General features: G+C 41.5%; 1 protein-coding gene across 3 annotated transcripts in view; it reads right to left on the minus strand.

Moving 5' to 3' along the window:
* Positions 1 to 17,607, minus strand: part of pard3aa (par-3 family cell polarity regulator alpha, a) — a 281,463-nt gene extending 263,856 nt beyond the window's left edge. For 2 of the 3 annotated variants that reach the window (XM_062559226.1, XM_037455956.2), the window contains exon 1: positions 17,308 to 17,606. In XM_062559226.1, the coding sequence (XP_062415210.1) occupies positions 17,308 to 17,427 (120 nt within the window). In that variant the 5' untranslated portion in view covers positions 17,428 to 17,606. Of the gene's footprint in view, positions 1 to 17,307 lie in introns of all 3 variants that reach the window. The other variant, XM_037455958.2, reaches the window with a different exon arrangement.
* Between the last annotated feature and the right edge of the window lie 1,758 nt (positions 17,608 to 19,365).

The raw sequence follows: 19,365 nt of genomic DNA on the forward strand, positions 1-19,365 counted from the left end.
TTTACACTAAATGAACTTGTAGGCTATGGCTTTACTCCTAGGCTTAACTTTCTAACAAACATCTAAAGTAACAAGTAAAGTAAGGGATTTCAGAGATGTCCCCCTATACATGAACACTTGATCTTAATATTAAGACCATAGGGGGAAAAAAACCTTTGATATTAACATATTAGTATAGAAAGAGTTAGTAAAAATCTCAGATTTCAGCCTAGTTGATGTCTGACTATAAGACAAACACAGAACACGCAGATGGATGACGACCTGAAGCTCCACTTGAAGAGATAACAACTATTTTCATTATGAGGAGGAATAACAGTGCAACATTCCAACCCCGAACGGTCAAAATGATTGTGATGCTGCATTCGATTATTTGTTTTTCTTTCAAAAGGCCGTATGTTCAAATCCCGCCGAGGTGAGTGCAATAGAACAAAGCCTTTTAAGATCAAAGCATTCACACCAGGGTTTTAAGATCTCGGAACTCCTTATTTCTCGGCCTACAAAGAGCCTTGCAAGAATACAATTGAACCACCTGCTCCACATACTTTACCAACACAGCCTCTATCTGATCTTGATGTCTCCAATATTTAGCCATTCAGTTCTTTGATTTTGATTTGTTCTCCTTTTTTCTACAATGTGAAAGACAGCCGTATGATGCGTCATACAAAAAAACTGATTAAAAGATGACGTTACCAAGATGAATTAGTTTAAGATCAATCTATACCTGGGTCTAATGATATGTCTAATCACCTTTCCTGGGTTTTGAATATCCAGGATTAATGTCCCAGTATTACCTTTAAAATTCAGGATGGTGTAGTTATGGTGCTTGAGCATTTCTTTGTATTACTGTAAGTATGACAGAGCAATGGCAAAACTACTCACTAATCTACCCAAGTATTGACTGCAGTTCTATGCTTATGGGCTTTCATGTACCTTTAACCCATTAATTATTAATTTTTCAATCCAGACAAAGGTTTTCTGGGAACATGCACCCATCAAGCACCCCAGATTACTTAACATGTTTGTGTACATGTGAAACACACAGTCCTCCTTTGCTAACCTCTCAGCAGAAACAGCTGCATGGTCTATAGAAATGTATCATAATCATGCAGGGTAACAATCAGCAAAATATTCACAGATGGCCCGACAGATTGGATTTGTGCCATCCAAGCATATCTCATATTTCTGATGTAATTATGTTAGAATTCTGACATTCAAGTTTCGATAATCTGGACGGAGATAAGGGACAGTGGGACAGAATCACTGAATTCAATCCTGTCTAAATTCAGCCTCGCTTAGAGATGTCAGGAAGAGCAACTTGACATGCACACATCGTCAAGGCTGCTCGGATTTATTGAGATCATTAAGAAATAATGCGATAATCATCTCAGAGTTATGACAGTTTATTATTTCATTTTTGTATTCCAAATGGATGCAATCTGCAGCACAAACGGCATCCGAAAGCCAAAGGCTGTCAGAGGCACACTGTCAGCAGTTATGGCAGACGCGTGTTTGTCTGCATAGTGTCACTATGTGTCACTGCTTTAATGTCACTATTTTGGAACTCCGTGCCCTCGAGACGAAATGATAGAATACAGCATTATAAAAGTCTGATCAAGAAGTCTGTGATTATTAAAATGAAGGGACACTGCAACCTCATTCCTTCTGCGCAGACAGAATGTGTAGGTACAATGACACACTTTATTGCAGAATCCTAATGGACAATTCTCTGTTGCATAATATTTGCCCATAAATCCCTGCAAGATTGCAACTGTACCATAATTCCATTGACCAAAAAAAGTCCCGCCAAAACTCCCCATGGTAGGGCTGGGCGGAATACTGGTTTCAAATGTTCTTACTGTATGAGTTTTAACATACTGTCATACCATTGCAAGGCCATAACAACTGTTAGATACATTTATTTTTGACCGCTCATAGCCGAGGGCTCAGTGGTCAGAGTCGACGTAAGTTAGATCCGAAAACAATTTATTGCAAAGTTTGTCATGCCGCTGGTATTGCCTCTGGTGGCAACACAAGCAGCCACAGCGGCTAACAAGCTAACTCACTGGCCAGCTGTGAGCAAGTTGGCCAGCGAGCGGTGAACACCATTGGTGAATAGCTGTTCAGGTGGCCGGCGGTCGTTCTCGGCCTCAATGAATGAATGTGTTTACTCTGGGTTAAATTACGGTTATATACCATGACATGGATTTTTGGCCATACCGCCCAGCTCTACCCGGTTTTCATTGTGCTCAGTTATTCCACGTTCCAGTGGTTTTCTCACTTCCATGACCTAATGCAAACACATGAACAGCAGTCAATAAATGCAAGATGCTGCACGGATGCTCCATCTCCCCTTCTTCCCTTCCACCTAAAACTTTCACTGAGGTTGTTCTCAGTCAGTGACTGATGGAGGACAGCCCATCAATCTCTCTTAAAGACCACCAAAGTGGAAGGTTGGGCTTGATTAATCTACCTCTGGGATAAACAGCTTGAATATATCGATGTATTTGTGCATCACAGGGTGGAGATAGGAGTAGAAAAGCGGGGGTGGAGAGGGCACAAGGCAAACCATGGAAGAGTCTGTTTATGAAGATAAAGAGGTTGACTGTAAACAGTGCTAGGTTGATACAGCCAACGAAGTTAACATGGGCTGGAGTTTGTTCACCTCGCACTGCCAGAAGCAAACCAAAGCAGTACTTTCAAATTGATTGTGTTCAAATGTGCTTTTCATGCTATTTAAATCTTCAGCTTTTAGATAACAGAACTGGACAAAGCAAGATGCCCTCCACAATGGTAGTGTCAGTAGAGTCAGATGAAAAGATGTGTGCATCAAGTCACGGTCAAATGGAATTCCACCAAGACAGCTTGTTTAGACTGGTTCTGACACTAAACTGGTTATTGAACAGGTTTGATGTTGCTAAATCCACCTCCAAAAGTGATCATGTCACCATCACAAAGAGCTATATGTGGCGAGAGGTTATGTGCTCATCGAAGTTAAGCCTTCCTGGTGGAGATTTTGTTTCGATTTAGCAAAATAATGAATAACTAAAGTAGTACCCAAAATTTGGCACTGGTTCAACTAAGAACTCACTGGACAGGTTGGTCTTTTTCTATATGTAACACTGTGGGTGACAAACTGACAAAAAGGTGATGAAACTTGCATTGTGCCTTGGGGAGCTCTGTCATTTGTAAGGAAAAGGGTAGCTGGTCGACAGACACAGCAGCAGAAAACTAGCTCAACCAGATTGTTGAACGAAACCTGACCACACATACACAGAAACGTAGGTATGCACATACACCCTACCACTCTCTGCAGGATGACAATAACACAACATTTGAAAGGAAGTTCAGTGTTAACAGTGTCTGAAGATGGAGAATATTTACAAAGCCTTGCTATGTACAAGTGTTTCAGTGTTTCGCCTACCATTATAAAAGGCACCCCCCACCCCCCCTCGGACAGCTGATTCGTTCACCAGACGACTATTACTCCCCCGATGTTGTAATTCTATGGGGAAAAAGTATTAAACTAAGTATATTTATTAGGGACACAAACACCTCAGAGGTTTCAGCCAGAGGTGCAGCAACCAGAAGACTGTAATATGGTCTAAGACAGTGGTTCTCAAATGGTCTGGGCTCCGGGACTCACCATCACCCTTAATGACCCAAATCGAGGAACATTCTCATTCTCAACTTCTTAAATTTATTCAAAATCAAGTTCATAAGCTGAATTTTATATTTTATATTCAGGATGTTTAATTATCCTAAAAACTCAATGTCTCCCCCATATCAGAATGGTTTGAGCCAACCTGGCACACGCTGCTGAAAACATGGACATGGACGGACTAGCTGGCAAAAAAAACGACACTCCGCTGCATTAAAAAAGTCCCTTCAAAATGAAATCACAGGAATTTTTTTGTGATTTTTAAAAAAAAAATTATTTTCCCACGCAGAGGCCCGCGACCCATCAAAAACGGGTCTGCGACCCACCAGTTGAGAATCACTGGTCTAAGATACCAAACACTTAGAGCCGCTCTGCAAACAATCTACCGGGCCCTGACTGAAAAGTTACAACTACAACCATAAAAGTCAAGAAAGAAGCATTTTGTTGATACTTTCTGACTGCACTGGTAGTGTCGACCACTTCCTTATTAGGATGTCGACCATCATAATTACACAAAAATCCCTTTGATGTGATACGTATGTGAAGCATTCAGATAAAGCATGATTATATCCCATAAGTACAAAATATATTTGCTTCCAACGCAAACAGAATTAGAATCTAATGCAGTACATGCATACATTCACCCAAAGAATGCACAATCAGTAAATCTGGTCACCTTGTTTTGGAAATGTGAGGATCTGTTTTCAGGAGGCAGATGGTATTTGCAGGATGTCTCCTGCCCTCAGGCATTACTGACCCCTAATCATAGGGTGTGAGGTGGTTGGCCTCGCAGTGGCAAGTCAGCATCCTCACTGTCTCACAGAAATGTATTTGTTATCAATGTACTATAAACCCTAGCACAAATGCAAATACCAACCCATGATTCCTCATGGCATCTTTCAACGGAGATTGAAGTGTCCGTCAAGTGTTCTGAGGGAGTAATGATAGAGCATGTTTGCCATGTTGTTGTTGTAACCCAATGAAGTTGAAAAGCATCAGAAAATGTCCTGCAGAAAATTTTGTAGTCCACCAAGTAGCAGAATTTTAAATATCAAAATAAGAGTTTGAGATTCCTTGGACTGCAGCACATTATCACCAGCACAACTTGGTCCAAGGGTAATGGTAATGTGTCAACAAGTTAGAGTTAAATAAGAAAAGTACTTATTGGAAAAAATGAATTACCCCCCCAACACTGTGACTGTCCCCGATTTGAAATGTCTTCCAGCCGCACTTGGTTACTTTGTACTGAATGACCCCATTTTAAGGCCCAAGCAACAACTAATCATAGCGCAACATGTTCTTTGAGAAGAAAAAATGTCTGGTCAGGACATTACTCTGCACGGATAAATCAATGTCTTAACATATTCATCAGTGAAATCTCTATGTTGGCCGTCCAAACTAGATGGGCTGAATTCACAACTCATTTTCAAAAACTGTTTCATACAAAGTCAACCCCCTTTGAGCCTACAGCTTAGCACTTAGGGATGATCTCATAGATGGTGAATTTTTTTGCACGCTAATACGATATCTTCTGCACACTGACTGAACGCCAGCACCTATATATCAGCGTATTTACCCTAACTACATAAAGACAAGGCAGTGCCAACAAAAATATGGTTTTATGATTGAAATGAGGCCAGATATTTGGTTTGTTTGATGTTGTGCTGCTTGCTTTTTTCTGCATACCAACAAATCACAACATCATCAAAGAAGGAAAGGCTCACTACTATTATCAATCTGTCAGAGAAACAAAAGAGATTGCAGTCAGATCAGTGTTAATTTTGTTGACGAAAACTATGATGAAAAATATTTGTTAACGTATGGAAGTAAATCTGTGTCAGCGGGTATTGAAAAAAATAGGTGAAATAGGTGCACTGAATATTTATGCATTGAAATTATGTATCTGAATGTTTTTCAACGTTAAAATACTGCAAAAAATTAAAGCGCAAAATTCAACTGCAAAAAATTCAACCGTACATAATTCAACTGCAAAAAATTCAATCCTAAATAATTCAACTGCAAAAAATTCAACCGCAAATAATTCAACCGCAAATAATTCAACCACAACATCCGGGACCTCCAGGAAGAGCAATCGATTGTAGATTCAAGATCAGGAGCGTGCATCAAGCAAAAGGAGCACCCAATACAACTTTGGCTTGGCCATGTCCAATAATAACGGGGCTTTAACTCTCCTTTATGCCATCAGTGTGGCCACGTATGAAGAAATACATAAAAGAACATATAATGTTCACCCTGAAACAAAAACGTTTTCTTGCCACTGACGATAGGCCTCTCAGTCAAGATGACAATGAATATTTTCTCTTTAAGAAATACTTGTTTTCCTCGAGCTGCAATCAAATAATAAAGAACTATCTCACTTACTCAATTGGGCCATGCAAGAAGCTACTGCCAACGTGAAATAGCAAGGTCAAAGAGCAATGACTTTGCAAATCCTCTGTTCATACTGCCAAATGACCACAATATTCCACAACCCCGCCATCGTCTAAGCCAATCTCACATTAAAGATGTATTATTCTGCCTGTAGCCCTGAGCATGTAATTTCAATTTCACAGTTCTGTCTGTATTTTTGAGAGCATATCTTTGAGAGCAGATGTTTTTTGAAAACCCCACACAGGCAGATTCACATAAATGCCAGTGGTGAGTGTATGAGCGCTGACATCATTTATTTGTCAAAGAATTATAATGAGGGATAGTGCTAAAGTGCTTATGTTTTTTAATACCACAGGTGAATAATTGTGTCATTGTGATACCCTATTTCAGACACCAACGGGCGGATACTCTTTGGAAAAGAACACGTTTGATTGCAGAATTGTATCCAAAACAGTTGGAAATGGAGGAAGGTAATATATCGCAGGGGGGATACTAATCAGTTATTTAGAAAATGAAATTAAATAGTGCCCTAAGCTTGACAGACAGAGTAATAGATTCCAAACCATGAGGGAACGGTTCATCAGAACAATCATCAACAGCAGATCAATAGATGATTGGTTTGAGAGACACTGAGCATGTCTTTTTGGTCACAAGCCTTTTTGGAGCATTGGTAAATTAATCAGGTTAAAATACATCCGGGAAACTGCTGTACTAACTGCATAAGAAATTAAGCTAATGCTGATTATGGATACTAACGCAATAATGCATAGTCCTAAAGCCAAAACCAGATTGAATTTAAATTGTGGCTGAAAAACATCTTGGAATTAGATATTTTACTTCCTTTATTTAAGTATTTAAGCCTCAACAAATTGACAACTTTTAAAAAGGCATCTGGTTGTGATATATAGGACATGCAGTAAGTATTTTAGTTATCCTGTAACTAAACTATAGGTTAGTATAGTAATCTACTATTATTGATATCAAATTATAATAATGCCACAAATGTTCTGAATTAACCCTTGCTTATTCAGTTTACCACCATTCAAGCTCAACTAATAGAATCCAATGTAGGTTAAGCCTGTATGATAAATGCTTTGTGCAGCCACTAACTATACACAACCATGTTCGTTTGCTCTATTCATGGTAAAAAAGACTTTGTGCAAGTGTCGTGTTCGAGGGTTGAAAGACCCAGAGTGCATTAGTGGGGTCAAAAGGTGATGACAGACAAAGCCGCAGGACTGGTTTAAAGTTGTCCGCTGTTGGACTGTTTTTACAAATCTTTCATGGCAAGTCATTCAATTCAATACAGACAAATAGAACAACTATGTATACATATATTAACAATAAAGTCTTCATTAAAATGGTATTTTATGTGTGTACAGACTGCATTCTGTAAGTCAAACGGTTTGGCCTCAGAGACACTAGCTAAATGACATGTCAAGTTTCAGAAAGTAATTAGGAAGACATATTAGCTAACATGGAAAGAGACCCTTTGTGACCTTTTGTCTTGAGGAGGTGATGGGAGTCATGCAGTGAGAGATAATACCGGTGATAAAAACCTCAAAGAAAAGTAAAAAGGAAAGCGAGTTAGGAAAAGATAACTGATGTCATTCATCCGAGTAGCAAATTTGCTGTGCTGCCACAGTGTGTGTAATAGTAGCCCGTGTGAAATAGTGTAAATAGTTTAATAATTGAAACAGTATTTGGCACAAATGGTAACACTTACTTTAACACTGTTAAATCATCTGAATACATTACACAACCATTTCAACCATTATCAATAGTTTTACTGGATAGTTAGCTAAAAACTACCTGGGTTTGCACACTGTTATGTTAACTTAGCTTAAGTAACATTAACAAAAGGGGCTTTTTAAGGTAATGCTAAAGTTTGCTTAAAAAGATGTTTCAAGTTAATAAATACATACACTATATTTCTACGTGTAGTATGACAGATGTGGTAAATAGTGACAAATACAAATAGAATTATCACACCACTGTACTGTAAGGTCCAAGCGGCATTTTAGCGTCTTATGCTAATTTGTTGCAACAGGCAGTTAGCTACTTTGCAGAAAACACGTTAAGACTCAGCTTCTCCACACACCGACATAAAAGGACAACAAAGATGGACTTACTTTTGTCAGCTGGCAAGACAATAAACGCGTAACAATAAACTACTCATTCTATGGGGCTAGTATTGTGAATGCTGGCTTACTGTGACTGTAATACACACTCACCTAAAGGATTATTAGGAACACCTGTTCAATTTCTCACTAATGCAATGATCTAATCAACCAATCACATGGCAGTTGCTTCGATGCATTTAGGGGTGTGGTCCTGGTCAAGACAATCTGTTCCATTTCTAAGGTTTACAAAGAATAGTGTGAAAAGGGAAAAACATCCAGTATGCGGCAGTCCTGTGGGCGAAAATGCCTTGTTGATGCTAGAGGTCAGAGGAGAATGGGCCGACTCAAGCTGATAAATGAGCAACTTTGACTGAAATAACCACTCGTTACAACCGAGGTATGCAGCAAAGCATTTGTGAAGCCACAACACGCAAAACCTTGAGGCGGATGGGCTACAACAGCAGAAGACCCCACCGGGTACTATTCATCTCCACTACAAATAAGAAAAAGAGGCTACAATTTGCAAGAGCTCACAAAAATTGGACAGTTGAAGACTAGAAAAATGTTGCCTGGTCTGATGAGTCTAGATTTCTTTTCAGACATTCAGATGGTAAAGTCAGAATTTGGCGTAAACAGAATGAGAACATGGATCCATCATGCCTTGTTACCACTGTACAGGCTGGTGGTGGTGGTGTAATGGTGTGGGGGATGTTTTATTGGCACACTTTAGGCCCCTTAGTGCCAATTGGGCATCGTTTAAATGCCACGGCCTACCTGAGCATTGTTTCTGACCATGTCCATCCCTTTATGGCTACCATATACCTACTACTTCCAGCAGAATAATGCACCATGTCACAAAGCTCGAATAATTTCAAATTGGTTTCTTGAACATGACAATGAGTTCACTGTACTAAAATGGCCCCCACCGTCACCAGATCTCAACCCAATAGAGCATCTTTGGGATGTGGTGGTGATGTGCATGCCACAAATCTACATCAACTGCAAGATGCTATCCTATCAATATGGGCCAACATTTCTAAAGAATGCTTTCAGCACCTTGTTGAATCAATGCCAGGTAGAATTAAGGCAGTTCTGCAGGCGAAAGGGGGGGTCAAACACAGTATTAGTATGGTGTTCCTAATAATAATCCAACTATCCGGAAAAGCTATTGATAAAAATGGTCGTGTAATGTTTTCAGGTGATTTAACAGTGTTAAAGTAGGCGTTGGCTCCTTTCCGTCGCCCAAGTGAGTCTTTTCTACTTTATCTCATCAAAGTAACTTTCCTGCAGTAGTTAGACACGTAGATTCGTTGACATGTATGAATTAACATCACTTACGTTTATACAGTCTGTACTGTATATACAGTCTGTATATACAGTCTTAAAGCGTATATATATATTTATTTTTTTAACTTTTAAAACTTTCTTTTGAGGTACTTTCTTTTGTTGTAATGCAGCTTTTTCAGGTGTCCCAGTTCTTTGGAAACCAAGGAATAAGTGTGATGTCCGAGTGCAAAAAGACAAATATCCTTGTATTGTAAGATTTAGAATAACTCCTCATCCTTACGCAAATAACTTTAATTAAGAAATATATCAGGTCTTCTATCTCAAAGACAATAATGATTAGGTCTTGCTTTTAATTGCTTTAAACTTGTGCTTCAGTAACACTGTGGTCAGTAACTGCAATCGTGGCCACAGAAATAAGCTGTTGACAAAACAGTGGATCACACCCAAGAAAGCCTGGTGTGGCCTGCATGTTGAAACACCGCAAACCACATAGTTGGCCTTTGCCACAACTTGCACACAGTTGGATCCAACTGGAATCAGGAATTTGGGGTGAAAAAAATAAGAGTAATACCTTGAGGCACTTCAAAGGGCTAATGTTAGTGTTTCCTTGTTAATAAAAGGAAATGTGCATGGTTTTTATGCAAATCACTGCATTACACAAGTCATATTTCAGTCATATTTACCTCACTAAAAAACATTATACCCAACTAGAAGGCATTATGAGAGACCACCAGCAACGTGCCAAGTCACGTATTCTTGCGGTGTTGACCAAAGTGTAAAATAATTTGTGTATACACCACATGACTCAGATTTACTCCAACATTGAATTGTTTTTTCATTTACCAATACCAAAGCTTCCACCAAATTCCACAAAAATCAAGCCAGTAGATTGTACGTAAACCCTGATGAAAAACAGACCAACTGAACCAAAAGCATAACCTCCTTGGAGTATTTGTGGATAAGTGAAGTAACTGTATTCTGCTCTCTTTACTATAGCTGTTGGGTTCTTGATGGAGACCACTCCACTTCCCTGACTTTGCAACACGCACAACCCTTTTAGAACCATGAGTTGAAATGAGTCCATTGACACACATACATAAAGACGCAGCCGCAGTTGCAGAACCATGCCAGAGCCTTTAGGGTGAGAATAATCTTGCTGACCTAGCTGTTGGCATGCATCATGCGTCAATTGTTTATTGTTTATTATTGGTGCTGTCAAACGTTGAAAACTGTTCTCATCAGTCTCATCTGTCAGTTGTCATTTCAGCACGCACCTACGGCAGCATGGAGTCCAAGCCCCAAACAACATCAAATTATAAATATTTATGCCAGTAATTTTAAAGCAGTGTTCAAATTTCAACAAGTCTCTCCGGATTGAAATTGTTCCTTCTTTGTTTTGAATTAATTGCATAACAATAAAACTCAACAATAAAATGTATTTATAAAATAAGAATATTACTTTACTTTTACACAACAGTATTAGCATTTCTAAAGTTGAGAAGAGTGCAAAAACTTAACTTATTAACTTAACAAATTAAACAGAAAGTTGTTTTTATGTGTCGCACCATGTCTTTTACGCCTCTTTCCGATGATGCCCTTCTCGCTATCTCCCTCTATCTCTTTCCCTACCTCTCTCTCTCTTCCTTTTTGCTGCGCTCGTCCACTAGTAACCTCAGCCGCCCTGGGGTTACAAGAAAGTCCTCATGTCGGTTTTGCTTTCATGTTTTTTTTTACCGTGACTGGGAATTGGGTTTGTGTTGGGGTTGATGATGAAGCTGCGTTACTTCCTATCAGCCCGCCACAAACTCCCTGGGGGTCCCAATCCCCGAGTTTGGGAACATCTGCACCAGTGGGTCTCTGTTGGCTGTGGTGAGACCAATTCGTCTAACTCCCCATATGTGTCTCCCAGCCAGGTCAGCAGAATTACATGAAAGGAGCTTAATGCTAACCATCCCCAAAGCAAAGGCATTATCTTCTGGACACTAATCTGTGATAACAAACAGAAGCACTAGAGCTAAATAGGACTGGATCACGTAGGGCAAGCAGGATTGATCAAAAAGAGAGACAGGAAAACTAAAAAATTATTTTAACTACTGTTTCAACATTTTGTGCATTGACCACCTTGATAGTAGAGGTATGTTGTTGTCTATCAGGGCCATCTCTGAGGGCCAACATTCCTGAAGCTACGAAGAGATGCCTCACAACACAAACTCACAACTCAATTATTCAGGATCAAGTGCAGTGCATGGCCGCTATTCTGTTGCTAGTAACTGTTCAGGCAAATCATTGGCGCCACTATCTGAAACAGCGAGTTCAGATAACAAAACGCGTACCGGGCATCACAAGGCAGCAGCTGGGATAGGAAAACACAAGCTTAGAGGCTATCAAGAAGCACATGCCTAATAAATCAACGTGGAGCCAAGATGTTGCTGAAGGAAATATTCATTGAAGAACAACATATGGCTACATAGAAAACACATGCATAGAAGCGTGTAAACACACAAACAAATTTCACTTTTTTTACTGATTTAAAAACAAAAATTATTTTGTTATTTAGGGTAGTAAAGGGCAGTGGATAGCTGCAAACCAATAAAACCACATTGGCAGTGAAAACAGAAACTGACCCTGAATGCCCTCAACACCAAATAGATAAACGCAAAAGGCTTGGCATTGCTGTGGTACACTCACACTTTGGCAGTTACCATGATGGCATGCGGCCTGGTTCCATTGCCAGGTTTGGCAGCTACAGCCCAGCTTTGCATGTGACATTCAACATAAAGCTTTCGATTCAGCGTCCAGAGAAGCGGTTGTTTTTTTTTCCCTTTCTACAGCCACGTGTCTTTGCACGCATGCATACGTGGTTTGCATGCCCTATGGCCGCACATGTGTATGTACACCTGAGATGTGAGAGGCCAGCAGGGAAGCCCTGAAGGGAGCGGCTGTTTGGGAAAGATAAGGGACTCTGCGTAGTGTTGTTGTCCTTGGTGCCAGTGGAGACAGGTCGTACGGCAGTGCTTTCAAATGTTCAAACCGTAGAAACGTAGAAAACATTCTCAGGCCATTTGTATGTAGGAACTGTGTAGGAATGTATAACTTTTTTGATGGGAAATAGGAATTTGACGGGTCGAACATTCATACAATCTTTTAATATTTTGGTTTAAAATGCTTTTCAACCTCAAAGAAACAGATTACAAACTTGATGTCTCCCCTATTACTGCTCGGTCTTAATCTGAGGATGAATTTGTCAATGAACATCCCAAATATTAGAAAGAAAAATAAACATTCTTTGGGTGCCTTTTATGTGTGTTTGCAATTATAGAGTTTTACTGTGTACCAGCCCTGAGCGGTTCATCCAATAAGAATGGAAACGAAAAGAAAGAAACGTTAAACCTTGGTTCCATGTAATTTCCAAATTTGCATGAGTTGAAAGTAAACAAAGTACATGTGATTATGCTACTGTAAGCAGCTACTCGGCTGTACTGTATGTTTCTACATTACTGACCTATACTTAAAGTAAAACTTTAAGATCTCTTTTTTTAGAATAGTATTTAACGATTCACTTAAGGGGTGCAGTGCAGACCAGGGGTGTTGAACACCTTTGCACCACTGCTCAGTCAGCTGGAAAAAAAGGCGGAAGAATGTAAGAAAGAAAATAGAGATGAATATAGGAAAAGGATACAAAACTGAGGCAAAGCTAGAGGAGAATACAACAAGAGAGGTTACTGAGTCTATTTTCCCCCTACACTCTCCCTGCTTTGTTCCCACATGGACTATGCAGCTTGACCACACTTGAACCGGCCAACTCTTACACAGTTACCATCAATCACATTGCATAATATTTCATCCCATTGCATCCCATCAGACTAAAGGCCCTGTACTGCTCCACCCTGCACAGTTCATTCAACCTCCCCCACCCCTCCCAGGCCCCTCTGTTACCTTCCACTACAGTAATATTCAGGCTTACATTCAGCAGCTCCTCTCCATTACAGAAGCAGGGAGCAGCTAAGTGTAGTGAGGAAGGAATGCTGACTACCCTTCCAGTGTCATCACACTTTCTCTTTGCGTTGTCTTGCAGCTGCAGTTTCTTGTTTAGTCCTTACGTGAGACTAAATGGGGATCTAAAAAGTGTTGTACTTTTAGCAGAGGCTGGTGAGTTCCAGAAAAGACGAAGGGATCAAATTGTTCAACCTTTCCACATAACACCATTGCGGATCGCTTCTTTGAAACTTCCTGGAAACAACTATCTCTCCCATCTGATTTGAAGGAGGTCCGGTCTTTACCTTTTCCCTCCAAATCCACATCAGTGTGGCTCTTCAAACATTATGTCACAGAGAGATGCTAACATGTCTTAGCTTTGCCCTGCAGCAAAAAAGAGTCTACCCTTAGTTCCCAAGACATGACTGTAGGGAGCGGCACTCCAACGCTGTGTTTGTTTTTCTTCACGTTGGCTGAGTTACTCAACAGCCATCTTGCTTTGAAACGCCAAGGACCGGGGTCAGCTGCAGGCTGCCTGCTAACGTGCTCACGTTAATCACTGTTATGAGTGCGATAGGCATGTTACTTCATGAAGGACAAAATATTCACTTCCCTATTTCGGTTGTATTTTCTTGAGCAATATTTAACATTTTTACATCTTTAAATATGTTATTATCTTTTAAATAAAAAGTGTCACAGGTGATAAGATAATAGTAAGACCTTCACTCAGGACTAAAGAATTAAAGTGTTCAATTACTGGAATACTTTCTTTCCAAAGGTAAAATGATAATGTTGCCCCACTCACACTTACTTTCCATACATAATAAGCTGCTGCCAGCAGTCAATTAGCTTAGCTTAGCATAAAGAAAAAAAGGGTAAACAGCTAGCCTAGCTGCGATTACATCTTGAAATCTTCTTAGTTATATCAGGTTGGCTCAATTCCTGGAAGAAAAACTGTTTATAACCCTTCTTGTATGCTTGCATTTGTTATTCTCATTCAAAAGATTAGCATATCTTGGTTGAACGGTTAGTATGTTTCAGCAGTGGACACTGTAAATCCACAACTGCAAATCATTTACCATTTTGAGATTGATGTCACATGCATCTGTATGTGCTATAAAAGAGAGATGCATCATCACCTCATGGACTTGTCTTCAGAAATCCTGGAACCACAGGATAAATGCTCATCATATGCTATCGATGTAGCAAAGAAAGGGGGATGAGTTTTTGTCCCTAAAGGATATTCTACGACTGTATTTAAACAACTTAACGTTGCTTTGACATGTCTGCAAGTCTGAATTTGTGGACTAGTGTTAGGAACAAGCCTAATTATTTGCTTTGAAGGCCTTAGGCACCACTTAGGTTTAGTAACTGTGGGAAGGTTGGAGACATGGCGCTTCTATGAGTTCGAGCAACAAATACATATATAAAGGCTAGATGTCTTACGGGTGAGTATAGAATGTCTGCACATGGCAGCCATCTTGGTTGGGGCAGCTCACTCACCCATAACATTGCGTTGGTAGTGGTACTTCTTAAAGCTAAGAAGTAGTAGGCTTACCTTTTATTGGTAAACTAACTGTTAGGGTTCATTGTTTTTTAAATAGGAGGCCTGACTGCCTTGTTCACAGCAAACATGAAAATGTTATTAAGCCATGGTTTAACTGCACTATAGAGTCCTTTTTTACCTGAAATGTGCACTTTATCATTTTATCTTGTACGAGCCAATCCACTTTTCCATGTTGATAAAAGCATTAAAATGAAGAAAAGATTATGAACAAAAATAAATGATGGGACATTTTGAATAGATACATATATTTATATATACTGTATATATCTCAGTGAGTGCACCAGTAAAATGTGAGAGATGGAGTAAAGATTGGTGTGTCCAAAGGATATCCCACAAACTAACACCTTAATTGTATTGCTGCTTACGTACCTAAAAATGTGATAAACAATCAGTTATTACTTGACTGCTGAAAACAACTGCAATCAGAACAGCAGCATTCTGCAGAATTCCTGCATGACTGTGCATACTGGGGAGCAAATTAGACTCTTAAGGCTTAACGGTGCTTGAGGGGTTGATTGATTCGTACTTCCTGGTCCCACTCAGACTGTGATGAAGGTCTCAAGGGTCTCAGGGATGCACCGGCATGTCGGAACAGCTTGTGACATTGTCTTGATTGGGCTCAGCTAATTTGGAGAGGAGGGTAATAATCTTACACATTATTGCCATTAGAGGCTGCAAAAGACAAAAAATGTAAAAGCATCAGAGCATTGCCAAGGCAATACGTGTGAGGGATATCTTTGCAACCAAAGATGGTTCAAGCACTATGAAGGGGTGGATAAAGGCATTAAGAGTGAGGCAGAGTGTGGGTGGAGGAGTGAGATCAGCTTTAAGTGTAGAGGAAGAACGCAGAGAAAAAGAGAACGCAGTGTGGTTGTTGAAGAGCTCAAACAGGAATGATTCTCATATCAGTTAGTTTGTCAAAAAGTGAGAATTTCATATGTATTGCATGAAACACCATCGGCTTTTGATTTTTTTCTCCTTAAATGCAGACAACTTTTAAATCAAGCGTCAACAGCTGAATGTTTCACAGCTGGAGTGCCCTGAACTCTTCTTCCTTTGGTCCAAAGGTCTTTGTTGGCCCGCTATACGTTAAGGGAGTATTGACCCCGAGACAAGTGTTCTCCAGAGGGGAAGCCTACTCGTCTACGTTCATGGTGCCACTGCATGGATCAATGGACCAGTCGCCTCCGTTCTGCTGAACCATGGAAAACTGGATAGGGCATGTGTGTGTGTGGGGGGGGTAGAGGGGGGGGGGGCTTCAGTGTGTCGGCAAGGAGGAAGATCTTTCAAAGAACGATCGTTGATGTACCTAATTTGTCACTGTTTCTCTCCAGTGGTAAAGATCTAATACCACGGTGCAACAGTGAATGTTTTCCAGGAATTAGGAGGTATTTCACCTGTCACTACAGAGCTGAGATGTTAATGGAAGCCTGTCTAGGAATGTGCTGTAGATAAAATATGGATTTTGTTCCATGAAAACCCATGTCATGCCATCACCGCTCTATTGCCCCGGATCGGTGGGGTTCATCGAGGTACTTCAAGGAGGAAAAAGAGGTTGCACCATGACACCCCGTGGCAAAGAGGAGAGAGAGCAGTGACCATTCCCGATAACGGTACCCAACTTGAATTCATTCATTAGTCATTTAAGCGGCTTGTTAGCGCAGCCACACAAAAGGCCAAAAGCAATGAGTCTCCCACTGAGGCCTCATTCAGATTTGGCACAAGGGGTTTCACACACTGGCACGTTCCCTCATTCAGTAAATGAGGGAACTTTCTGTTAGATCAGCATGTTATTGCAGAGCGATGCACAGCCAATGCACAGGGCGGATGAGGACTTATAAAAGAAAATGGATACACCATGTTGAGATAAGGAGACATATATGCACTCAGATTCAAATGTGTGCGTAACAGTGAATCTACACACTAGTAACTAATGTCTGTTACTCAGGAACAAGAGAATAGTATTTTATTATGTCGACTAGTTGCACAAAATTGTAAACACACTTACACGCAGGCGCGCACACACAGAGTGCACGCTATATTGTTCCTACCCTGTTCCTATATTGTTTCATCGCGACCTGCCACGATGAAACAATCCCTCCTGAGCAATGAAAAGTTCCTCCACTCTCCGATACACCTTCCTCGGAGAGGGGCCCCTGGGGGTCCGTAGCCGGCTCCCGTTCAACGGCTCTCTTCTTCCCGTGAAAGAAAAAAAGCGCCATGTTGAGGCGAGACGCTACGAGAAGCTCACCGGAGCAGGGCTGCGCGCTCCGTGGGAGGCGGGGGGGGGGGAGGAGGGGGCTTACCTTTGCGATCGCCTTCTTGTACCTCATGGCCGCCTGATCGATGAGGTTGTGGACTTGTATATTCCCATCTCCGCACGGGACGACCACCCGGGTCCTCCCGAAACACACCGTCACTTTCATTTTCACCTCCGCCGCGTTAATCCGAGCGAGGGAACTGCCGCGTCAGGCCGACGGGAACCATCCCCGGGGAGCCCCTGCGGAAACAAAACTTAGATCCGCGGTGGACGCGACGAAGCGGTCGAAGCGTATAGTCGTCGGCGTGCGCCCTCCTAGAAGACAGGCCGGGGGGGGGAGCCCGGCATTGAATCCGGTAGGCGGCGGGGCTGGGTCGGCGCGCGCGTGTGTGTTTACGTGTGTCTCTGGTGTGTGTGTGTGGGGGGGGGGGGGTGGTGCGCGCCGCGTTGACTCACTTTACAGAAACTTCCCAACCAGAAGCGCACCGCGCTGGAGTGACATAGCGAGCGCGTCCACGTGTAGGGGCAGGTTAGAAGAATGCTGCCCCGCGCTGCTCGGCACGCTGCGGGTTAGGGTTCCATAGCCAACGGCCCCCCCGCGGCACACAGACACTTTATAGTTATCACGGAAAGTTGCGTAACACACTTAGATTTGAATATAGGATGTTTTTGTTTTTTGTTTTTTTTAATACCAGTGGCACAGTGGAGCTATTACAAAACCTCTAAGAGTTGTTGTCATGGTGATTGATTGTCGTTTTGACTAAATATCTGTGTCACTTGACCCACTTTTATTTTAATGTAGTGTCTTTTTCTTCGTAATGGGATCTCACAGAAAGGCTGGAGCACCTGTGACCTCCACACACGTTACTCCCACCCACTTTTCCCAGAGTCCCAGAGGCAGTCAGTTGAGTTGTTGCCACACAGACATCCTGACTGACTCACTGGGGGCGAAAATGAGGCCCTGGAGCAGTTTTACGGGTTTTTTTTCCCCAGCAGGTTCCCATGTTGGAATGAAGACCTCAAACTAGGTCCACAGTTGTATCTGAGGTTCAGCTTTGTGAAGTCACTGCGTAGAGACGGATTCTGTCCTAGTGCACATCTACCTGCTAAGTGCGTGCTTCAGATAGCACTGCTCAGAGTCATGTCTGTGACACAGAGTCTGTCAGAGCATACGGGACTGTGAGTTGGGTTGGTTAAGGCTAAGCGCTGCAAGGCCCATCGCGGCAAGCGCCTGTCAATCCAGCTCACGGAACATTTGAACAGATATTGACTTTAAACTCGAGCAAGCGAGACGGACTGAGTGAACTCCCCAGCAGAGTGGAGGTGCTGAGAGCAGCACTGATGGCAAAGCATATATTAGCCTCATGCGTGCAACTATAAATAATTGAAACGCAGTGCAAAAGAAGCAGAGATGGGCCTTAGGGTGCATCTATGGTATGCCCCAATTTAGTGATAAAAGCTGCGAAACTCTCTGTGGAGCTTCTCTAACTCCCTGCAGCTCTTTGCTCTTTATGATTGAATGCAGTCCAAGTGAGTGAACAAGATGGACAGCCCGCTTTTCCCCAACTACACTACTCCAGCTCGAATATTTGTTCCTTTGCGCTCTCAGCTTTGTTTGTTTGTTGCCCAATGAGCATCCAAATGTAATCTTAGCGATAAGAATGTTTCTTTAATTTCTTTTTAAAACATCATTCATTTTGGATAGGGGTCCTGACCTTGTCGCGCAACGGTAACCAACCCGTCTGACTCCGGATCAGAAGATTGTGGGTTCAAATCAGCGTCAGGGTGAAAACCAAGGCTTCCACATGGATGGTCGTACTGTACAAACGACTTCCTTCTGCTCAAATCACACTCCCCTCGGTTGCCAAAACTCGCCCTCAAAAAGCCAATGGTGGAGTTGGACAGCAGTGCAGGGCGCTTCCTCTCCTTGTCATTACTGGCGTAATATCAACAACTTGCTTATAATCATTTGAGAGGATTTGGGTTATTTTATATGTTATCCTTTGACTGCATCTCACTTTTAAACACAGGTGAACCAGTCAGACGACATTCACAGTGTGCTGCTCAGTGTATGAAGTTCACCTGAGGACTTGTTATATGGATC

Source organism: Pungitius pungitius, chromosome 19, assembly GCF_949316345.1.
Source record: "Pungitius pungitius chromosome 19, fPunPun2.1, whole genome shotgun sequence".
NCBI lineage: Eukaryota > Metazoa > Chordata > Actinopteri > Perciformes > Gasterosteidae > Pungitius > Pungitius pungitius.